This window comes from Tasmannia lanceolata, unplaced genomic scaffold, assembly GCF_043159265.1.
Source record: "Tasmannia lanceolata isolate RefF3 unplaced genomic scaffold, GAP_Taslan_0.1 ptg000006l, whole genome shotgun sequence".
In the NCBI taxonomy this organism is placed as follows: Eukaryota; Viridiplantae; Streptophyta; class Magnoliopsida; order Canellales; family Winteraceae; genus Tasmannia; species Tasmannia lanceolata.
In genome coordinates, this window is record NW_027518683.1 from 14,882,965 (window position 1) to 14,907,479 (window position 24,515).

Consider the following 24,515-nt stretch of genomic DNA (forward strand, 5'->3'; position numbering starts at 1 on the left):
CGAGCATTATTTTACACATAGATTAAACATAGACAAATTTTTAATTTAGTTGAAGAAAATGTACAGAGACGAACTAATAGTGGACTGCCATTCTATTTCCTTTTTAAAAAAATTAATTGTTTACTTAGCTTAGTGGGACATAATAGGACACTCCGATGGACGGTCCAAATTAAAATGGATCGTGATCATGACGTGGAAAGTAGGATCTGAAGAACAATCTAACTCCGACCCGACCAATAAGGAATTTGAACGGATCGTGACTGTGACAAAGGTGGATCCGTTGACACCCCTACTTTTCACGTCAAGTCACGTTATAAGAGGAGTGCAAGCGTAATGTAGGGGAGTGAAAATACCATCTGCCTAAAAATTTTGGGTAGAGGTAAAATTGGATAGTTGGCAGAAAAAAAATATGTTTAAAACGTTTGTGTAAAAAATAGAGTTTTTTTTTTCATTGTAAAATGCGCTTTAAACGGAGTATTAAAATGCACTTTTAAAAAAGAAAAATTTAATGGAGTTAAAAATGGACAGTAGGATAATCCAAGTTGTACATTTGATGGGCCACGACGTAAATTGGTTGCGCCGTAAAAAAATCATTTCCATAGGATGATCCTAGCCCTCCGATCTATAGAGAAACTGCACATTGTGGAAACCTCTATAGATCGGAGGGTTGGGATGAGCCTATGGAAAAGATTTTTGGGACACAACCTATTTACTTGGATCATATCATACAGTGTGGGCCGTACATTAAATTTTGGAAAATACTTTCCTGTACAGGCTTACACCATATAAAAACTCTATTCTCATAACCAGTACTCTCTCTCCTGTCTTTAAGCACAGAACTCTTAATGGGGCACCATGGTTTAGATCTTTGACCAAGGTGTAACATCATAAACATGTATTTTTTTTATTTTTTTTTTAAAATCACTTGGGCTCACTTTGTTCGAAGATCCAAACTATTCATTTGTTGCGACCGAGCATAAATAGGCCTTGCCCTAAAATGCATCTCCCTAGGATGATCCTAACACTTTGATCCGTGGAGATTCATATATGGTGTAGCCCTATTAGATTGGAGGGTTAGGATCATCGAGATGATTTTTGGGGCACAGACTTTTTACGTTGAAACTCAACAAATGAATGGTTTGGATCTTCGAACAAAGTGGCCAATGATTTTTTTATTTTTTTATTTTTTTTAAATACGGGTTATATTTTGTATGTACGTAGGTGAGACGGGCCCAGTGTATATTGCATTTGTTCGTAGGTGACCATATATTTCGAAAAATACAATCCTTGTTAGAAGATCCAAACCATTCAGTTGTTAACGTTACTAGACTGTGCCTCAAAAATCAGCTTTATGGGATGATCCTAACCATTGAATCTACTTATCTATTGATAAACTATACCATATAGAATATCTTTATAGATCGAAGTATTAAGATTATTCTATGGAGATGATTTTGGTGGTACGAAGTATTTATGTTGGGGCCTACCAACTGAATGGTTTAGATCTTTGAACGTGTTGGGACCATACACGTGTCCAATGCACCTCATTTTCACTATATTATGGTGCACGTGAGCCGCACCGAATCATCTCCGGATCCTTTTCAAAGTCTAATAAAAGGTCTCTTTTTCTCTTCCTTTTGTTTGAAAATTATAATATTTTGTTGCTTTCTTGTTTCAACTATAGCATGTGAGTAGAGTTGTGAGTCTTGTGAAGGCTAACCACCATACAGTGACAGGTGGCCGGAATTAAATCCCGGCAACTTATTCCGGTAGCCGATTATTCTTTCCGGCCGAATGAAGGAAAGTCGGTGTAGACGTGGAAGAAAGAAAGCCATGATAAAAAGCTTTTAGACACCCTTTATTCTTCTCTTCTTTGAGACATTTGGGAGGGTGTAGTGATCACATTCACGGATCATTTGTAGAAAAGCTTTTCTTTTGCTTTTTCTTTTTCTTTTTCTTTTTCTCTTTATTTTTTTTAATTGAACTTTCGGCTATTTAGAATTTGAGGAATGCTATACTCAAGGGCACCCTTGCAAAATTAAGATGAAAGGGCGCACCCTCATTGGTTGCTAAACTTGATATCACCCATATGCATTTATTGTTGTTTGAATTTTATATTTTTTGGTACTGTTATATAAATGCACTCTCGTGATAGCAACCATTGGGGGGTGCCCTTTCATCTTAATTTTGCAAGGGTGCACTTCACTCTAGCATTCGTCTTAGAAATCATATTAGTATCATTATGGGAAATTATATTAGAGAAAAGTGTTTCTGTGCACGTGCGGAGGGAGCTCCCTGTGCTCAAGTGGCTTAAAAAGCCAACCGATTGGTTCATATGGCGGGCCACCTCTGCGGGGTCTACAAAAAGCGACCAATCGGTGTCTTTTTAAGCCAATTGTGCGCACTCGCACATAAACACTTTTCTCATTATATCAACAAGGGCGCCTTTAAGTTTATCATTCCTCATATATGTTAATTCCTTTTCTCTCTTTCGGTTATTACGTATAAAGCCACTACATATATATCTTTTCCTAATCTCTTGATTCCTTCAGAAACCATAAAAACTAAAGAGATCCATTGACCGATCCTTTTAATTTTCTACAATATATAAAATCTCAAAACAACAAAAACCCAACATCCCTCTCAATCCTCACACCAACATGCATCCCAATAATTACACTTCCACCTCCGGCCAAACCCAAATCAACGTGGAATTTTCCGACCAGCCCGACGAACCCGGGCCCACCACAGTCCCCTTACTCAACCCAACCCAACCACCATCAAAATCCTCCCTCTTTAACAACCTCCAAAACTTCCAAATAGGCCTCCAATGGTGCGCTCTCGACCACTTAAATTGCACATGCAAGATCTTCTCGTACCTCATATTTGCAATCCTCGCCGTCGCCGTCCCTATAGTCAATGTCGTCGTCGTCCACATCCCACACAGTCACTCTTCCGGCGTCGCCTTCGACAAGCTGGTCCAATTGCCGGAATCCGCCCTTGCCGCTATCGCCTTCTTGACCATGTCCGCCTTCCTCCGGCAGTACGGCCTCCGTCACCTCTTATTCCTCGATGGGCTGGATGATGACACGCCGTACGTACGACATGGGTACTGTGAAACAACCAATTACTCCAAAAGCTTAAGCTATTAGAGTTTGTGTTTTTTAAAATGTACTTAACGAGTTTTTTTTTTTTTCAAATAGTACTGTGTGGCTTACACCATAGGTGGATCCAAACTTTCCATTTGATGGGCCACAACGTATATAGGTCTTGCCATATATAAAATCATGTCCATGGAATGATCCTAGCTTTCAGATCTACAGAGGTTTCCATAATATGCCGTATCTCTCTATATATCGAGGGCTAGGACCATCCTATGGAAATGATTTTTTGCACAACCTATTTACATTATGGCCCATCAAATGGACGGTTTGGGTCATCCTATGGTGTAAGTCGTACAACATTTTTTTGAAAAATACTGGACTATACGAGCTTACACCATATAAAATCTCTAATGCTTGTATTTTCACTAGGTTTTGAACCCAGACCTGTTGTGAAGCAATTGTTCTAATGCCACGTGAAACAACCAATTACTCTAAAAGCTTTATCTATTATAGTTTGTGTGTTTTTTAACCATTTATACTTCAAACAGGTACTCGGGCCAGCTCGACCGCACCTTCCGAAACCTCGCCTATATCCTCTTGCCTTCCTTCGGTGTCGAGCTTGCGCATAAAATAATATTTTTTTCGACAGTGACCGTATCGTTGCCATTCCTGAACACTCGTATACCGGAGAATTCAGTCATGTTTATGGCCGTGCTGACGTCATGGGTTTATCGGACGGGGATGTTTTTGTTGGTGTGTGTTCTGTTTCGGGTCACATGTGAGCTTCAGATTTTGAGGATCGAAGGGTTTAGGAAGATGTTAGAGGGGTGTGGGTCAGATGCAGGGGACATTTTTCGGGAACATTTGAGGATAAAGAGGCAGTTGTGGGTTATTAGTCATAGGTATCGGATTTTTATAATTGGGTGTTTGCTTACTATTACCGTGACTCAATTGGGAGCTTTGTTGTTGGTCTTCGCTTCAAAATCTCAGCCGAATTTCTTCAATTCGGGTGATCTAGTGGTAAGCAAAAAGACATCATTTTTTGAAAATTTCTTTCCATATTTTAAAATTACACTTTAAACGATCATTGATAGTATTCATTTCCTAAAGATCAACCATCATTCTTGGGCCATGTATAACCCCTTGATTAATAAAAGAAAACCTTGCCATCCTCCACATTAACAGTCTTGATTACAAACATGCCTGGGATCCAACGTTGACCATTAGGATTCAATCCTAACTTTTCCATGTAGTCGAATTCATACTAAAATAATATTATGAGACTTGCTAGCGTCAATCCGAGAAGGCATTTCGCGGATTGTATGTTGCATGTGAGAGCAACCACGTCATGAATGAAGACAAGATCTGCTAAAAAGTGAGCCTGTGTGGCAGCTCTCACATGCAACAGACCATCTGCGAAATGCCTTTGATTTATTAATGGCATAGAATGCTGTGGAACAATGAACTTTTCTATTGGCCTAGTTTGGCTACTTTGCAAAACAAGACCTCTACTTTGCTCTATTTGCAAAAACAGTCTCCTAGTTTGACAATTTGCAAATGGAGTCATCATGTTTGAAAGAAATTTGCAAATCAGTCATACCACCAATTTGTGACCAGATTAACCATGGTAGTTCACAAAAGACCAAAATTTCCTTATATGTGAAAAAAAATGAAAATTTCCTTTTAAAAGATCATGTGATGCTATTGCTTAATGATATGTTTTGATAGGGTTAGGATCATACAACATTCTTGGAACTTCTGCCTGTAAATCCCTAATCTGCAAAATGTTTCCCAATTAATCATTGAAATTATAAAATATTGAAGTAGTATACAAGGAATTATTGAAAATATTTTTTAAAAATCATAATTTAGTACGACTAATCGGTATAATATTTTACAGATTAGGGATATATAGCAAAATTCCTTTGTTTATTTAACCACGAGGGTGGCCCAGTGCACGGGGCTCCTGCCATTTCTGGGTCTGAGGAGTGCTAGATGTAAACACTATAACATCATGACCATGTTTATATAAGTTAATAACACACCTTACATTAGCCAAGCCTTTGGAAACTCATACTACATTTGAAATGTAATAATATTACATTTTATTTGCAGGTATGTTCGGCTGTTCAGTTGAGCGGTTTCTCCATGTGTTTGATGGGGGCTGCAAGAATAACACACAGAGCTCAGGGGGTGGTAGCCATTGCTACTAAATGGCACATGCTCATCACATCCTCTTCCAGTGCCCAATCCAACACTCTCTCTCCCAAAAACCCAACACCACCTGTAGCAAATGGGTCGTCCACACCAAATCGTGCAACTGATTCCCAGTCATCTGATGCTATTATCGTCTTTCCTAAGCGAGATTTGTCCAATTTTGAGACCAGGCAAGCTTTAGGTAAGTGTGCACATTTTTCCCGACTTATGTTCATGAAAATGCCATTCAATCAACATCAAAGTCATCATTTTTTTGCCTAATTCTTTGTCTATTCACTTTCATACAAAAAATGATCCTTCTATTTAACACAATTTGTGTTCAGGTTAATGAAAAAAAAAAAACAAAGATTATATATTTATTTATAGTGTTATTATTTTTGCGCTACACAGTGATGTATTTGCAACACAACAATGGTGGGATCACGTTGTTTGGATTCGCGCTCGACCGTGGATTGCTTCACTCGCTCTTTGCGTTTGAGTTTTCTCTAGTTTTGTGGATACTGAGCAAGGTTATAGTTCTCTCATGATTTATTTATTTATTTTAGACCTTTTTTACAAACAAAAAAAAAAAATAGTAAGGAATTTGTAATGGAATTTCCACAATCTATTGTCAAAGGCAGAGAATTTTACCTATCACATCTATGTTAGATTGTTAGTAACTTGTAATGTGGACACGTGTAGGTGAGGATCATTCATCTGGTGAGCCCCAGTTTTGATGGGCCAAAAACCCAAAATCACACTAATTGGGTGATTCTAATTGTTGGATTAGAGGATAATTAACCATTGAATGTGGACCCTTGTGCATGGATGGACTCCTTTCCATCCATGCACAAGGATGGAAAAGAGTCCAAGAAGAATTCCCAGAGGGACCAAAATGCAAGTAAGCACACAAAAAAAGTTTTCAGTTTGTGTCTAGTTACATAAGGGTGTAAGACCTGCACTCTCATGCCATGATTAGGTTAAGATGATCACAGCTCTATGTGGAAGATAGCCTAAAAGGACACAATTTTTAAGCCAAAAAACCTTGATTGTCCTTGCATACTTTCACCACATGAAGTCACATTATCCTTTCCAACACCCCAAGAATTTCACCTCTTTTTTAATGGAAAAGAGTTAAATTGATAGGAAAAAGGAACAGGGGAGTACCCTGGATGCCCCCGACGATCGAGAAGATCAAAACAAGAGAACAAAGGGAAAAGAAAACATTCACAAGACATAGACCTGCCAAGGGGGTAGGGAATCAAAGATTTCCAAGGTTGCCCTAGAGGCTCGCCTCCCTTGCTGGTCTATCAGCCCCACTATTCATCGATCTTCTTACATAATGAAAAGAAATGGAGGATCCTGCTACTCTATCCAAAGATCTCATCCATCTAATTTGCAAACCTCCACGGATGAGAGAAACTTCCCTTCAACCATCTAATAACATTAAGGGAGTTATCCTCGAAGATCCTAATTTCTTGATGAGCCGCTCTAATATCCGCCTCATTGGAGTCTGTAATCCAAATGAAGTCTGAGAAAGCCCATATCGTTTTTTTTATTCATAAAGCCTATGTCGTTGCACCAGCATTGTCTGAAAGAAGACCACTTACTCCAGCCGACTCGGGTTGCAATAGAGACAAAGTCTGGAATGTTAACTTCTCCTAATTATCTCAATGTTCAAGTTACTTCCATTAAACATAATGTTTGTAACTACGTTCAATGGGCCTCAAATCTGTTGATTTTTTCCTTATGGCCAAAGATAAAGTGAAATATCTTATAGTAGACAAGCCAAAGTTTAACGGGTTGTGAGGCCATGACATTACAATCTTCTCTTTCTTTGCTTCAGTGACACTCTTCTCGGCCACACATATTTACTTAGTCTGAAGTCATTAGTCCTGTCTTTGAGTTAGTTGTCTTCTTTAGAGTGCGAAGCTTGTAAGCCCGTTGTGTCTTTTTCTTCTAGAGTCAATAATCAAAGTCTAACGGGGTTGTTTCTATTGCTGATTATGTGGTGAGCGGAAACTGCCCCTCTGATGTGTTCTGGGACATCAGAATGCTTCGAGACTTGAAGGACGAAGAGAGCGCCCGTCTTGGAAGCCTATTGAGTACTTTATCAAAATGCTATTTACCCCCCTTCAAAGAAGACGAGTGGATATGGTGTCCTAATGCAGATGGCGTATTCTCTGTTCGGTCTTTTTTTCAAAAAGATGATTGAAGGTGGTGAACGTCAGTCTAAGAAGGCATGTGTATGGTTATCGATGGTACCCCCTAGAATCGCAACCTTTGCAAGGACATTGGTATCTGGCGGCATTAAAACCTTCAATAGATTGAAAAGAAGGGGTCTTCAGTTGGCGAGCAGGTGCGTCTTATGCAAAATGGCGGAGTAGTGCATCGAGTGCCCCTAGGCATACGGTTTATGGATGGCAATCATGAGAGCTTTTTGTTGCTGTGGGGTGTTCCAAGGAAAGATATACGATCTCATGTTGAACTGGTACGGAAGCCTTAATGGGAGCCTGGGTGAACCTTTTTGGAAGGCAATTCCCATGGCGGTGGTGTGGCATTTATGGCGGGAGAGGAATAACCGAATATTCCTGAACAAGAAGAGGGGACTCCATCATGTTGCTCTTGAGATTAAACTATCCCTAACAGCATGGATTAAGGCAAAGCGCGGATTACCGTATCCTATCAGTACTATCCTCAGGAATTGGTACCAGGTGATGACGGAAATAAAAGGGAGCTCATGTATTATGCCCAAGTGGTCCCCTCCCCCTCTCGGATGGCTAAAACTCAATTTTGAAGGAAGCTCTTTAGGCAATCCGGGACCGGCGGGGTATGGAGGGATAGTTCGAGATTCGGATGGCAATACCATTATGACGTATTCGACTTCTGCGGGAGTCTGTGATGCAAATGAGGCAGAAGCGAAGGGCCTGCTCTTTGGACTAAAATGGTTTGCATCGAATAATTTAGGAACGCTAATGATTGAGGGGATTCCTCAAATGTTATCGAATGGGCACTTGGGAGAAGTGGTGGACCGTGGCGTATCTATCGGATTATCGAAGAGATCAGGGACTTAGTTTGGCTCCTAAAACCCCAGCTATCCCATAAGCGCAGATCGGCGAACTCAAATGCAGACGCTTTGGCTAAAGCCGGGGTTTTCTTAGCTGAGCCAAGGATCGCAGTATCTCATTTTGAGGGGATTGTGTTGTAATTTTGGCTCTTTTCTTACGGGTGTATATCTCTGGCTATGGCATTCTGTAATGGTTCTGTAAGTGGGACATCTTGTCCCCTTCACTGAGTGAGTGGTTGGATGTTCTTTGAGGAGCCATAATAGAGACAAAGTCTGAAATGTTAATTTCTCCTAATTATCTCAATGTTCAAGTTACTTCCATTAAACATAATGGTTGTAACTGCGTTCAATGGGCCAAATCTGCTGATGTTTTTCCTTATGACCAGATATAAAGTGAAATATCTTACAAAACACAAGTCAAAGTCTAATGGAGGTTGCGAGCCCATGACATTACAATCTTCTCTTTCTTTGCTTCAGTGTCACTCTCTTCTCGGCCACCCATCTTTACTTAGTTAGAAGTCAATACTCTAGCTTTGAGTCAGTTATCTCCTTTGGAGTGTGAAGCTTGTAAGCCTGGTGTGTCTTTTTCTTATAAAGTCCATAGCCCTTTTCAGTTGGTTCATTCAGATGTATGTCGCCCCTTACTTGGGATTTAAGTATTTTGTTACCTTTGGGTAGCAAATAGAAGAGGAAAGGTAGCCCTCTTCCTATTTTCGTTGTTTTACTGCTTCCCTCTCTTCTTGGGCTGCTCTTAAGTCAGTGCAGGAGGCTCTGTCAAAATTTGGGTATCAAACAGAAATGGAAGAGGGCTACGCTTCACCATAATGGAACTTGAGAACAGGTTTATCTTCCTCCTAAGAAATCGTTTGTCAATTGTCAGAGACTATACACAATCAAATATTACCCCAATGTTTTTGTTGAGAAGTTAAAGGCACGCTTGGTTAGAAAGGGATATACACAGACAACAGCAAATGTAAGCCCTGCGAGCTGCGAGGGGAGAAAAGGAGCCAACCTCACCAACTAGCTAATCGGACGCAAGCCAATAAAATTCTTCTAGATAAGAATGAATATGCCGGATCAGCATCAGCACCAGATTTCATTGTCTTATGAACCTGGTAGTGATTTTCAATCCCCTGCTCCACCTCTTTCAATGCTTTAATCCACTAGTCATTCCCCCTCAGATAGAGGGGGCACCACAAACAAGGAAGGATTTTCTTAGGGGTGCGGATATTGGAATGTCGTCTTTGGCACATCCTCCTCAGCAATGTACTGATTGTATCCGGAATGTCCGTCCATAAATGACATGATATTGCTGCTAGCCGTTCCTTCAATTCAGAGATCGGCGAGCGGCATGGCCTTTTGGAGAATAGAATATGTTGGAACCTTTCTCCCATGGCTAAGATAGCATCTGTGGATGGAGTTCTGTCTACTGTTGTTAATCTTCACTAGCCCTTGTATCAACTAGATGTTAAAGATGCATTCTTACCTAGTAATTTGCCAGAAGAGGACTATATGGAGAGAATTTTGGGGTATGTTGCTCAGTGTGAGTCTGGGAGAATGTGCATGTTAAAAGAAGGTGATTTATGGTCTCAAGCAGTCTCCACGTGTTTGGTTTGGCAAATTGACGCAGTATTAGAGTTTGTAATGAAAAGGTGTCAGTCTGATCATTATCTGTTCTGCCATGACTTAGAGATGGGGAGAATTATTCTAGTATTGTATGTGGATGATATTGTCTTCACAGGTAGTGATGCTAAAGGCATTGAAGATTCCACACCAAAGATTTGAGAAAGCTGTGTTATTTTCTTGAGATTGAGTTTTCCAATTTCAACTATGGGATTAGATTGTCTCGGAGGAAATATGACAGAGATTTGCTGGAGACATAACTATTGGGGTCAGTACCACCTATCACTCCAATGGATTGAAATACTAAGTTGTCAATTGATCAGGATATGAAGCGATATTTTCATCTAGTAGGTAAATTGAATTATTTGATGACATTTCATTCATCTTCAGAATTGTCAGTCAGTATATAGTCTCCTAGAGTTCCTCACTAGGAGGTTGTGTTTTGCATTTTGTGGTAACTTAAGAGAGCTCCTGGACGTGGTCTTCTTTATAACTCTATTGGAAACTTACAGGTTACCGTGTTTAATGATGCTAATGGGGCTGGATCTCCTTCTGATCAAAGGCCCACCATATGTTATTGAACATTTCTAGGCGATAACTTGGTGACCTAAGAAAATTGGGAAAACAGTGGTGTTCCTCGTTCTAGTGTTGAGGCCGAGTATCGAGCAATGGTTACTATATGTGAGTTGGCTTGGTTGAAGCATTTATTACAGGAGTGGCATTTTCAGTGAGGTTTCCAATGAAGTTATTATGTGATAATTAGGTTGCAGTGCACATTGCTTTCTAATCTGGAATTCCAAGAACGTACCAATGATATTGAAGTCAACTGTTACTTTCTCTGTAAGAAGGTTCTAAGTGGAGATGCATCTACACCTTTTATAAAATCTAAAGAATAGCTAGCTGACTTGTTTACCAAATCGTTGAATCAGACATTGATTTCATTGGTTCCAAGATGGGATTATATGATATACAGTGTTTAGCTTGTGGGGGAGTGTTAGAATACAATATATTGTGTAGGGGTATTTTGGTTAAATCAATATATTGGTAAAAATAAATATACATATACATAGATTCACTAAGGAGAGAGGAAAAACTTTCCTCTCCTCACACGATTTCCCCTTCTCTCTTCCCGCCCTAGACAATGAGCACAGACCCAATGAAGAAGTTTCAAATCCTTGCAAATAACATGAACAAGCATCTGTCATATAAAGCCATGGCCCTCTACATATTATTCAGCCGTTAACACAATGCTTACAATAATGAAATTGTGATATAACTTATGCCATCCAAACAAGCAAGCAGTACAGGTTTATGAAAATAAAACGACCACCCATTTCCTTAGAGCATGTGACACATATTGCTCCCTATTTAGAAAAAGCTAATAAACAAAATATGAAAACAAACATTGTGATGGTTAAAAGTTAATACTTTTCCTTTTTAACAAAAACTCATCAATACATGAAAATGGCTTACATTGTTAAGATGCCACACCAATAAACAATAGAAATTAATCTGTGAAAATTGCTACTAACAATAGTATTTGGGACTAAGAAAAAGTGTAAATGCAAACTAGAAAAGTTTTTTATGCCTTGAGAAGATAAAATCAATGACAAACCATATTATACCTTTGCTTTATAAGATTCAAGACATAGCCACTTGCAAAAACCAGAATTAGCTTTGATGCTCTCAAACAGAAGATAAAATCAATGACATAACATATGGTTGCTCTAGATGTGGACAGTCATCTGAGATTCCTACAATAAATTTAGGCATAACACATCAAAGACTCCACAAGAAGGCCTTCAAACCCATCTCCAATAAATCCCCAGTCCCGTCAGCAAGGCCTTGACTTCAGCAGTGTTGGAATAGGAAATACCAATAGGTTCAAAAGCTTTCAACCCTTTAGAGCCGCCGCAATCTCTAAATACAAACTGAACTCAAAATTTACATTGTGCTTGGGGCTAGACGAACATTCGGGTTATTCATTTTCTGACCTGACATGTGGTTGAGTCCATTGTGACATGTGGGTCCATTGTGACCTAGTGGTCACGGGTTCGAGTCACGGAAACAGACTCTCTGCAAAGCAGGGATAAGGCTACGTACATCGAGCCCTCCCCACCCCGCAATGGCTGGAGCCTCGTGCACTGGCCGCCTTTAACATGTGGTTGAAGCCAGCTACAGGATGAAGGCAACTAGGCAAGGCATCATATAAGCAAGGGAAAAAAGGGTAAAAATTAAAAGATGTCCGGCAAGGAGGAGTCATTTCAGGATTACAAGTATAAATCTCCTCGACTCTGGTGGTATTAAGATCATAGGAAAGGATCTTACCCGATCTTTTAAGAAAAACAATGTCGGAATCCGGATGAAAGGCTATGGATTTGAATAACATATGATGATCATTCTCTATTGTAAGGGTTTCTAAATTGATTTCATGCTTTAGGATCCATCCACTCTGGCAGTCCTTGAGCATCCAGATTTTCAATGGGTCATTGTAATTATTGGCATAATGGAGATACCCTTCAGACACACCTAGACATTCTTCAATGAAAAAACCAGATTCGGGCAGCGATATTGCCTGAAAGTTCTCTTCCTTCACATCGAAACCAACAATGCAATTCGGATAAGCAATCAAATGAACAACTCCATTCAGAAAGACTCCTGTTGAGTACAAAAAATGAAATGGTTGGACATGCTCAGACCCGACCCACTTGCCAGTTTCCGAAGAGAAAATATCAACCCTAATTTGCTGTTCAGGGCTTAATGTACGATCCCACGGTGATTCCGAAAAGCGAATTACTTTGAAGTGAGGGGAGATGCGAGGATCGAACGCTAAGATGGAGAAAGACTTAAACCCTAGTTTGATGGGTGGTGAAGGAGGACAAGCAAACCATTTTTGGTAAAAGGGTTCCAAACACAATGGGTGTTTGTAATCATTTGGACTAAAAGAAGCAACCCATTTTGGCAATCTTTCAAATTATATAGACTGATATGCTCATTGACATTATTAATATTACTAATAACATGTTCTTGGTTTTCATCTTCTTCTTGTCTAGGACGAGCATATCCCAAGCCAGATTTAGGCACGCCACAGGTATCTTCATAGAATTCATAGAGGAGAATTGAGATGGGAAGGGTTGGATTTTGAGAGATGAAATTTGAAATCAAGGTGTGGAATGATTTGGAGAGACACTTGCATCTCACCAAATCCTTCCCAGGCAATCCGGAAAGGATGGCCATTACCAAATCATCACCCAAATAACTACTCATGTTTCTAATTCTTAAACTTGTACAGAGATTATTAGTAGAAGAGGAGAGATTTTAATATCTGAAAGCTGAAAAAGAGAAGGAAATAGAGTGAAGAAGGATTACCAAAGTAGAGAGATTAAACCCTAATAAAAAAGTGAATACCGTGAAGTCAGTGATAAGGATTATATAGCTTAGCAGATGCCTTAGTCGAGAAGAAAAACAGCTCTCCCGTTCCGTTACTTCGCCTCTGTCTCTACACGAACCCTTTGGTTGTGGCTAACATCTTTGAACAAGGCCTGAGGCCTCTACTTGTTCTCAGAAGAGCACTGGTAGGAAAAAAAAGGAAAAAACGGGCATCAACAAGTTGAACCACGTCGACTAAAAGACAAATGAAGGAGCTCAGATCCCCATAAAAGCACTAAATTCACATTTAAAAGGATCAAATCAACGCTCATTTCACTCCAGTTTTTATTTTCCAAACGGAATCCCGTTTTCAAAGTGTTTTCATTCTTGGAAATACACTCCCTTCTTTTTCCCACCTTATATATGAATGCTTTGGATCATCCAAACAATATGGGCTCACCGTGTTTTTAGTCCGCGGACTAAAGACGGTTCTCTAGTCGAACGGCTAGAGACGGATCTTAATTAGCATTGATAGTGTTTCAACAGAGGGGGTCTACCTTATACACATTGAAAAGTCAATGTGTGTAGTTGATGAGTTTGAAACTGCATGGTTATCGTTGAATGTGTCAAAAAATTGAAGGGTGCAGCTGTATTTTTCCCTAAAAAAACATATAGGGATTTGCTAGCCACTTTCTCAGAACGTCATTTCACGCTCGGCTTTTGCATGTGATGAGAGCCATGTCAGATGAATTAAATGAGTAAGACAAAATCTGCCAACAACATGTGGAGCTTTTATCACATGCAAACGTGGGCGCGAAATGTCAATTTTTTGGGCCAAAATTTTGGCCGAAATTACCAGCTGAAATTCTGTAAAGAATTAAATAATTAATATTTTATCCAAAATTTCACCGAAATTTCCGAAATATCGGTTTCAGAACGTTTCGGTTTCAGTCCTGACCGACATCCGAAATTTTGGATTTCAGCCGAAATTTTAAACATTGCTATCAACCTGTTAGGATCAGATTTTTGGGGAAAAGGCCAATTTATATTGGTACCCAACAAATGAATTGTGAGCTCATATAATCCTTCAATCCTGGATTATAAAATCTCGATTTCTTCAAAAACCTGTGTAATAACCGGTAAAATATATATATATATATATATATATATATATATATATATATATATATATATATATATATATATATATATATATAAGGTATGTCCAATTTCGAGGACGAAATTTTCATTAAGGGGGGTAGAATGTAATAACCGGTAAAAATATATATTAAAAATATATATTAAAAATAGTCACTATGCAAGATTACTATGCAGAATTACTATTTAAAATACTATTCAAAACTACTATTCACAGTAGGACCCACCGAGTACTATTTACAAGTGGGACCCACATCAGCGGGCCCCATACAGCGGGTCCCACACAAGCGGGTCCCACATCAGCGGATCCAACGCCAGCGGGTCCCACATCAGCGGGCCTCACACAAGCGGGTCCCACATCAACGGGTCCCACATCAACGGGTCCCACATCTAGTGGAAAACGGAAATATCATCGCACCGACGAAAATAATAATAAACAAATCGTAAATAGTAGCAAAAATACTATTGACCGACGAAATTAATAATAAAAAAATATATTATTTACTATGCAAGTACTGTTAACCGACGAAAATAATAATTTAAAATAGTAAATAGTCTTTACTATGCAAAAGTACTATGCAAAAATACTATTGACCGACAGAAATAATATTAAAATAATAAATAGTCTTTACTATGCAAAAGTACTATGCAAAAGTACTATGCAAAAAAATGTTTATAAATAGAGGAAGAGAAGAAGAAGAAGAAGAAAATAAGAAGAAAAGGAAAGAGAGAGAGAGAGAGAGAGAGAGAGGAAGAGGAAAAGAGAGAGAGAGAGAGAGGAAGAGAAAGAGAGGGAAGAGAGAGAGAAAAGAAGGAAAAGGGAAATCCACTACCAAGTAAGTCTTTTATAATAGTCTCTCTTTCAATGGTTGGTTCTACCACCTAAAATTATTTGAAAGCAATGATCTCTTTCAATGGTTGGTTCTACCACCTAAATTATTTAATGATCTCTTTCATGGTTGGTTCTACCACCTACCTATATTTTATTTGAAGTAATGGTTGGTTTTACCACCTATATGGATAAAGTAATGGTTGGTTCTACCACCTATATACTTAACGGTGAAATACTAGCATAGTAACCGTAAAGTAAACTTTATCAACTTATGGTGAAATGAATAGTGACATACGGGGCCCACATAAATAGTGACATGATGGGGCCCACATAAATAGTGACATGCGGGGCCCACATAAATAGTGACATGATGGGGCCCACATAAATAGTGACATGCAGGGCCCACATAAATAGTGACATGATGGGGCCCACATGAATAGTGACATGCGGGGCCCATATAAATAGTGACATGACGGGGCCCACATGAATAGTGACATGCGGGGCCCACATGAATAGTGAATACAGGGAACCTTATTTTAGGACATAAATGGACACAGAAAGGACAAGTGCTGCCTGTGTGATATTAAAAGGACCTAGACTAAAATAAGTTGACCTATTTCACTTATTTGCCTACAGGAGCCATCTCGTCCTACTGCGACTATAAGATTAAGGCAGGTGATACCTAACTTTGCTCGTACGACTTTCAATGTATCCAACAAGAATGGTGAAGTATTTGATTTACATTGTTTCTAAGTTATTCTATATTATATGTTGAAATGGATTCAGTTTAAATTGTATTTATTTGAAATGATTCTGAAAATCTCGAGGAAAGGTAGGAAAGGTTGCTGGGCTGTATATGGAAAATTTCTCCTCACTATGTAGACGTGTTTTAAAACTGGGGAGGGCGTGGACCCAAAAGGGCAGTGACCCAAAAGGGCATGACCCAGAACCGGATAATAGCAGACAATATCTACATGGGTAGGATCGGGATTTCACATCATGGTATCAGGGCTGGACCTTCTATCATATTGGAAAAGTATTTGTTCAGTTTATTTGAATTGAATTCTGGTTTAGAAAATCTCTATGAATTATTATGTTGGAAAAGTATTTGAATGTTATTTGAATAAATATGGATCTTGATCTGCTGTTTAGATTGAACTATCATACCTGCTAGGTTACTATCACTCTGCTTGACGTTGATTCCTCCACCACAGGGGTTGAGGCATTAGATGGCGGAGCATTTGCAAATGAAGGAACCATGGGATAAGGGACTGTGTGATCAGAGAGTTTGTTCCTGAGTTTTTACATTTTGACGCCTTGCGTCATTTACCATGTCTATCAATACTTTGTTATGATAAGACATCTTTCAGTTGTAATAAGATTCTATCGTGGTTGATGCTTGTATAAAAAAAAAAAAAAACAAAAAAATAGTTACAGTTATGGTATTCTTTTGCTTGTAGCGACTCGTCGGAAATCGGGTCGTTACAACCTGGATCGAAGAAAGTCGAATTTGAAAATCCTGGATTTTAAAATATACTGTTCGGGTTACATCCAGTGATTTTCAGGGATTCACTATTATGTTGATTGGATGCAATCCTGGATTTCAAAAACGCTGATTTTGATTTTTAACGTTAAATTTCTTAAATTTTATCAATTAATAAAATTAGGTGGAAATTCCAACGAACATTAATGCATTTAAAAAAGACATTCTAGAAAATGAAGGATTTTATTACCAACCCTTCAAGGGCCAACTGATGAGTGAATTGCCTCAAATATCCATGTAATAAATAAAAAATAAAATTATTAGAATTAATATGGAGCTCATGAGCTCATTTTGACTGTTTTTGTACAATGTTGGTTCTAAATTCGAATCGAGGGTAAAAATCTCGAGAAATAGAAAAGAATGATCAAATAAATATGAAAATGAACGAAATCCAAAGAAGGGTTTTAAGGAAAACAAAATTTGTGGTTTGGGCTCACAGCACAAATAGTTAGATAAAGTGGGTCCCTCAGATAAAGTCATCAACTTTGGACCCCGATAAGATTTTTCTAGCAGCACTATTGCTTGAAAACGTTAGCAACTCCTTGTTTGCATGATCAACTATCACCTTGGCAGTAGTGCTCCTTTGGTACCTGTAGAATGCAAAGAAATTTTGGTGGTCCTTTCAATTTTGAAGTACCCATTCCATCTCCATTGAATCTCTTTTCAGGGCAAATACCATCACAAAATAAAAATCATGAATCTCAAGAGCACAGAAAGAACATAATGGCACATCAAAGTCACATCTCTGATTCCTTAGAAGGTGGTGCTCTACTGTCCTACTTGATACAAACAATATAAGATCCTATGTATCTATGGCTGCCCAATTAAAAGGTCTTCTATGAAGCCCGAAATTTCTGACTATAGGGATCCATTCCTCTCCACTGATGGCAGGAGGATGGTGAGGAATTGTGGAGGCGGCGCTCCCAGACAAAGAGAGATAGCTTGTGTAGGCTGAAATAAGTGAAATCTGTGCACTAGTGCAGAAATTTCTGCACTAATTCCACCTCAAGTTGCAGTTTATTACACTTCAAGTGATTTTGACAGTCCTCAGAACTAGGAATTTTCAATATACCCCATGAGCAGAATTCAGTGTGCACTAATCTTAAAAGGGAACAAATGTTTCAATCCTATGTTGCATCATTATTTTGTTTATGATGATGCGACCTTTTTGAATCAGTTCCTTTCTTTTCTAATGAGAGACAGCTTGTCGATGAGGATTTGTCTCCTATTTCCTCCCTCCCTTTTAGTTATCGAGACCTTGGTTCCCTATGCCTTTAAGCCTCCAATTGTGCAGATGTACTCACGTTGTACTCGAGATCTCTCCAGTTAAGTAAGTTCTTCACCATATGCATCTCATATTTCAGTGCCTACTCTCAACGACCTTGATTTTCCTATTAATAAACGAAAGGCTAAACTTTCGTGTACTCTTTTGACTCATTGCTCCATTGTGCATCCCATTAGAAAATCTGCATCATATGCCTCTTTATCTTCCTCTTTTTGCTGTTTTACTACTTTCCTCTCTTCTTTGGTTGTTCTTGAGTCGGTGCAGGAGGTTTTGTCTAATTTTGGGTAGCAAACAAAAATGGAAGAGGGCTGCCTTTCACCGTAATGGAACTTGGGAACACGTTTATCTTCCTCCCAAGAAGTCGTTTGTTAGTTGTCAGATGGTATACACAATCAAATATTACCCCACTATTTTGATTGAGAAGTTGACGGCACACATGGTTGGAAAGGGATATACACTGACATATAATATGGATTATGATGAAATCTTTTCTCCCGCGGCTAAGATAGCATCAGTGTATGTAGTTCTGTCTATTGTTGTTTATCTTCATTAGCCTTTATACAATCAACTAGATGTTAAAAATGCATTCTTACGTGGTGATTTGAAGAGGTCTCTATTGAGCAACCTCCAGGGTTTTTTGCTCGGTAGGAGTTTGGGAGTATGTGCATGTTAAAGAGAAGGTAATTTATGGTCTAAAGCAGTCTCCACGTTTTTGGTTTGGCAAATTCAGTGGTGAGGTATTAGAGTTTGGAATGAAAAGGTGCCAGTCTGATCATTATGTGTTGTCATGACTTAGAGAAGGGGAGAATTATTCTAGTACTATATGTGGATAATATTGTCATTACAAGTACTGATGCTAAAGGCATTGAAGATTCAATACCAAAGATTTGAGAAAGCTGTGTTATTTTCTTGAGATTGAGTTTTCCAATTTTAACTATGGGAATAGATTGTCTAAGAGGAAATATGTCCTATATTTGCTGGAGGAGACATATCTATTGGGGTCACGACCTGCTCACACTCCAATGGATTAAAATACTAAGCTGTCAATTGATCATGAGATGATTTGATGATCCGAAGTGATATTGTCATCAAGTAGGTAAATTGAATTATTTGATGATTACTTGGCTAGACAATTCATTCATCTTCAGCATTGTCAGTTTATGGAGTCACTTACAGTTCCTCACTAAGAGGTTGTAGTTTGCGCTCTCAGGTAACGGTCCAGATCTGATTGAGTAATAATTTAGCACTTCAAATCAGTCCTCGTGACGATGCCTACATGAACAAACTCGTCTGATCACCGATTGATCATACTCTCCAAACAAGAACAACACAGATCGCAATCTACCGCCTAAATCTATTCAAAGGGTGGCCCAGTGCACGAGGCTCCCGCCATTGCAGGGTCTGGGAAGGGCTAGATGTATGCAGCCTTACGCTGCTTTGCAGAGAGGTTGTTTCCGTGACTCAAACCCGTGACCACCAGGTCACAATGGAGCAACCTTACCGTTGCGCGAAGGCTCACTCTCCGCTTAAATCTATTCAAAAAAAATAAAAAAAATAAAATTAACACTCCTATTCGCTCCTCACGACAATGCGTATTTGAGCGATCTCATACGATCATCTATAACTCTATTGGAAACTTACAGGTTATCGTGTTTACTGATGCTAATTGGGTTGGATCACCTTCTGATCGAAGGTCCACCATAGGTTATTGTACACTTCTAGGCGATAACTCGGTGACCTAGGAAAATTGGAAAGAAAGCTTTATTGCTTGTCATAGTGTTGAGGCTGAGTATTGAGCAATGGCGCATACTATATGTGAGTTGGCTTGGTTGAAGCATCTATTACAGGAGTGGCATTTTCAGTGAGGTTTCCAATGAAGTTATTATGTGATAATTAGGTTGCAGGGCACATTGCTTCTAACTTGGCATTCCAAGAACTTACCAACGATATTTAAGTCAACCGTTACTTCATGCGTGAGAAGGTTCTAAATGGAGATGCATCTACACCTTTTATAAAATCTGAAGAACAGCTAGCTGACCTGTTTACCAAATCGCTGAATCAGAGACATTGATTTCATTGTTTCCAAGCTGGGATTATATGATATAAGGTGCCTAGTTTGAGGGTGAGAGTGTTAGAATATAATATGTTGTGTAGGCGTACTTTAGTAAAATCATTATGTCTTGTAAAAATATGTATACAGAAATATACATGTACATAGATTCACTTGGGAGAGAGAGAAAACTTTCTTCTCCTCTCACGATTTCCCCTTCGCTCTTCCTGCCCTAGACAACGAGCACAAACCGATTGAAGAACTTTCAAATCCATGCAAATAACATGAACATGTATCTGTCATATAAAGCCATGGCCCTTCTACATATTATCCCCCGGTTAACACAATGTTTACAATAATGAAATTGTGATATAACTAATGTCGTCCAAACAAGCAAGCAGTCCAGGTTTATGAAAATAAAATGACCACCCTTTTCCATAGAGCATGTGACACATTGCTCCCTATTTAGGAAAACTACTACACTTGTTGGATTAACTTCAAACGTGTAAAAACAAAATATGAAAACAAGCACTGTGACAGTCAAAAGTTACTAATTTTCATTTATAACAAAAATTCATCAAGACATGAAAATGGCTTACATTGTCAAGATGCTGCACCAATAAACAATGGAGATTAATCTGTGAGAATTGCTACAGATAATAGTATTTGGGACTAAGAAAAAGTTTTTCAGTTCAATATGCTTTGAGAAGATAAAATCAATGACAAACTATGTTATACCTTTGCTCTATAAGATTCAAGACGTAGCAACATGCAAAAACCAGAAGTAGCTTTGATGCTAACAAACAGAAGATAAAATCAATGGCATAAGTCATAACATATGGGTGCTTTACCATTCGAAAAAAAAAACATCAAGATCCGGACAGTCATCTGAGATTCCTACAAGAAATTCAAGCATAACACACCAATGACAACACCACAAGTAAGCCTTCAAACCCATCTCCAATAAATCCTCAGTCCCGTCAGCAAGGCCTTGACTTCAGCAGTGTTGGAATAGGAAATACCTGTAGGTTCAAAAGCTTTCTACCCTTTAGAACCTCTGCCATCTCTAAATACTAATTGAACCCAACATTTACATTGTAATTAGGTCTAGACGCAGATTCGGGCTACTCATTTTCTGATCCAACATCTGGTTGAGTCCAGCTAGAGGATGAAGGAAAGGCATCATATAAGCAAGGAGAAAAGGGGTAAAACAGATAAAATGGACAGCAATAACCGGAATAACAGGCGAGCGGCATGGCCTTTTGGAGTATAGAATATGTTGGAACCTTTCTCCCATGGCTAATATAGCATCTGTGGATGGAGTTCTGTCTACTGTTGTTAATCTTCACTAGCCCTTGTATCAACTAGATGTTAAAGATGCATTCTTACCTAGTAATTTGCAAGAAGAGGACTATATGGAGAGAATTTTGGGGTATGTTGCTCAGTGTGAGTCTGGGAGTATGTGCATGTTAAAAGAAGGTGATTTATGGTCTCAAGCAGTCTCCACATGTTTGGTTTGGCAAATTGACGCGGTATTAGAGTTTGTAATGAAAAGGTGTCAGTCTGATCATTATCTGTTCTGCCATGACTTAAAGATGGGGAGAATTATTCTAGTATTGTATGTGGATGATATTGTCTTCACAGGTAGTGATGCTAAGGCATTGAAGATTCCACACCAAAGATTTGAGAAAGCTGTGTTATTTTCTTGAGATTGAGTTTTCCAATTTCAACTATGGGATTAGATTGTCTCGGAGGAAATATGACAGAGATTTGCTGGAGACATAACTATTGGGGTCAGTACCCCCTATCACTCCAATGGATTGAAATACTACGTTGTCAATTGATCAGGATATGAAGCGATATTTTCATCTAGTAGGTAAATTGAATTATTTGATGATTACCTAGCTAGACATTTCATTCATCTTCAGAATTGTCAGTCAGTATATAGTCTCCTAGAGTTCCTCACTAGGAGGTTGTGTTTTGCATTTTGTGGTAACTTAAGAGAGCTCCTGGACGTGGTCTTCTTTATAACTCTATTGGAAACTTACAGGTTACCGTGTTTAATGATGCTAATGGGGCTGGATCTCCTTCTGATCAAAGGCCCACCATATGTTATTGACCATTTCTAGGCGATAACTTGGTGACCTAAGAAAATTGGGAAAACAGTGGTGTTCCTCGTTCTAGTGTTGAGGCTGAGTATCGAGCAATGGTTACTATATGTGAGTTGGCTTGGTTGAAGCATTTATTACAGGAGTGGCATTTTCAGTGAGGTTTCCAATGAAGTTATTATGTGATAATTAGGTTGCAGTGCACATTGCTTTCTAATCTGGAATTCCAAGAACGTACCAATGATATTGAAGTCAACTGTTACTTTCTCTATAAGAAGGTTCTAAGTGGAGATGCATCTACACCTTTTATAAAATCTAAAGAATAGCTAGCTGACTTGTTTACCAAATCGTTGAATCAGACATTGATTTCATTGGTTCCAAGATGGGATTATATGATATACAGTGTTTAGCTTGTGGGGGAGTGTTAGAATACAATATATTGTGTAGGGGTATTTTGGTTAAATCAATATATTGGTAAAAATAAATATACATATACATAGATTCACTAAGGAGAGAGGAAAAACTTTCCTCTCCTCTCACGATTTCCCCTTCTCTCTTCCCGCCCTAGACAATGAGCACAGGCCCAATGAAGAAGTTTCAAATCCTTGCAAATAACATGAACAAGCATCTATCATATAAAGCCATGGCCCTCTACATATTATTCAGCCGGTAACACAATGCTTACAATAATGAAATTGTGATATAACTTACACCATCCAAACAAGCAAGCAGTACAGGTTTATGAAAATAAAACGACCACCCATTTCCTTAGAGCATGTGACACATATTGCTCCCTATTTAGAAAAAGCTAATAAACAAAATATGAAAACAAGCATTGTGATGGTCAAAAGTGAATACTTTTCCTTTTTAACAAAAACTCATCAATACATGAAAATGGCTTACATTGTTAAGATGCCACACCAATAAACAATAGAAATTAATCTGTGAAAATTGCTACTAACAATAGTATTTGGGACTAAGAAAAAGTGTAAATGCAAACTAGAAAAGTTTTTTATGCCTTGAGAAGATAAAATCAATGACAAACCATATTATACCTTTGCTTTATAAGATTCAAGACATAGCCACTTGCAAAAACCAGAATTAGCTTTGATGCTCTCAAGCAGAAGATAAAATCAATGACATAACATATGGTTGCTCAAGATGTTGACAGTCATATGAGATTCCTACAATAAATTTAGGCATAACACATCAAAGACTCCACAAGAAGGCCTTCAAACCCATCTCCAATAAATCCCCAGTCCCGTCAGCAAGGCCTTGACTTCAGCAGTGTTGGAATAGGAAATACCAATAGGTTCAAAAGCTTTCAACCCTTTAGAGCCGCCGCAATCTCTAAATACAAACTGAACTCAAAATTTACATTGTGCTTGGGGCTAGACGAACATTCGGGTTATTCATTTTCTGACCTGACATGTGGTTGAGTCCATTGTGACATGTGGGTCCATTGTGACCTAGTGGTCGCGGGTTCGAGTCACGGAAACAGACTCTCTGCAAAGCAGGGATAAGGCTACGTACATCGAGCCCTCCCCACCCCGCAATGGCGGGAGCCTCGTGCACGGGCCGCCTTTAACATGTGGTTGAATCCAGCTACAGGATGAAGGCAACTAGGCAAGGCATCATATAAGCAAGGGAAAAAAGGGTAAAAATTAAAAGATGTCCGGCAAGGAGGAGTCATTTCAGGATTACAAGTATAAATCTCCTCGACTCTGGTGGTATTGAGATCATAGGAAAGGATCTTACCCGATCTTTTAAGAAAAACAATGTCGGAATCCGGATGAAAGGCTATGGATTTGAATAACATATGATGATCATTCTCTATTGTAAAGGTTTCTAAATTGATTTCATGCTTTAGGATCCATCCACTCTGGCAGTCCTTGAGCATCCAGATTTTCAATGGGTCATTGAAATTATTGGTATAATGGAGATACCCTTCAGACACACCTAGATATTCTTCAATGAAAAAACCAGATTCGGGCAGCGATATTGCCTGAAAGCTCTCTTCCTTCACATCGAAACCAACAATGCAATTCGGATAAGCAATCAAATGAACAACTCCATTCAGAAAGACTCCTGTTGAGTACAAAAAATGAAATGGTTGGACATGCTCGGACCCAACCCACTTGCCAGTTTCCGAAGAGAAAATATCAACCCTAATTTGCTGT

The 24,515-nt window shown here is 38.8% G+C and overlaps 1 protein-coding gene and 1 long non-coding RNA gene across 4 annotated transcripts in view; one reads left to right on the plus strand and one right to left on the minus strand.

Moving 5' to 3' along the window:
• Window positions 1-2,008: 2,008 nt before the first annotated feature.
• Window positions 2,009-5,952, plus strand: LOC143878417 (Ras guanine nucleotide exchange factor K). 2 transcript variants are annotated; one of them, XM_077380713.1, is made up of 4 exons: window positions 2,009-3,094; window positions 3,653-4,124; window positions 5,220-5,502; window positions 5,712-5,952. In XM_077380713.1, exons 1-4 carry the CDS (start codon window positions 2,661-2,663, stop codon window positions 5,846-5,848), a joined length of 1,326 nt encoding a protein of 441 aa, XP_077236828.1. In that variant the 5' UTR covers window positions 2,009-2,660; the 3' UTR covers window positions 5,849-5,952. The 2 variants fall into 2 exon arrangements, with proteins under 2 accessions (XP_077236828.1, XP_077236827.1); XM_077380712.1 differs by having other exon boundaries at window positions 2,540-3,109.
• An 11,104-nt stretch (window positions 5,953-17,056) lies between these two features.
• Window positions 17,057-24,515, minus strand: part of LOC143879849 (uncharacterized) — a 121,568-nt gene continuing 114,109 nt past the window's right edge. For both annotated transcript variants that reach the window (XR_013251411.1, XR_013251412.1), the window contains one exon: window positions 17,057-17,482. This is a non-coding gene — a long non-coding RNA (uncharacterized LOC143879849). The remainder of the gene's footprint in view (window positions 17,483-24,515) is intronic.

Coding starts and splice junctions, on each gene's coding strand:
- LOC143878417 (XM_077380712.1), top strand. CDS start 2,661: ATGCATCCCAATAATTACACTTCCACCTCCGGCCAAACCCAAATCAAC. Junction 3,110..3,652: donor ACGCCGTACGTACGACATGG/GTACTGTGAAAC, acceptor TACTTCAAACAG/GTACTCGGGCCAGCTCGACC. Junction 4,125..5,219: donor TCAATTCGGGTGATCTAGTG/GTAAGCAAAAAG, acceptor TTTTATTTGCAG/GTATGTTCGGCTGTTCAGTT.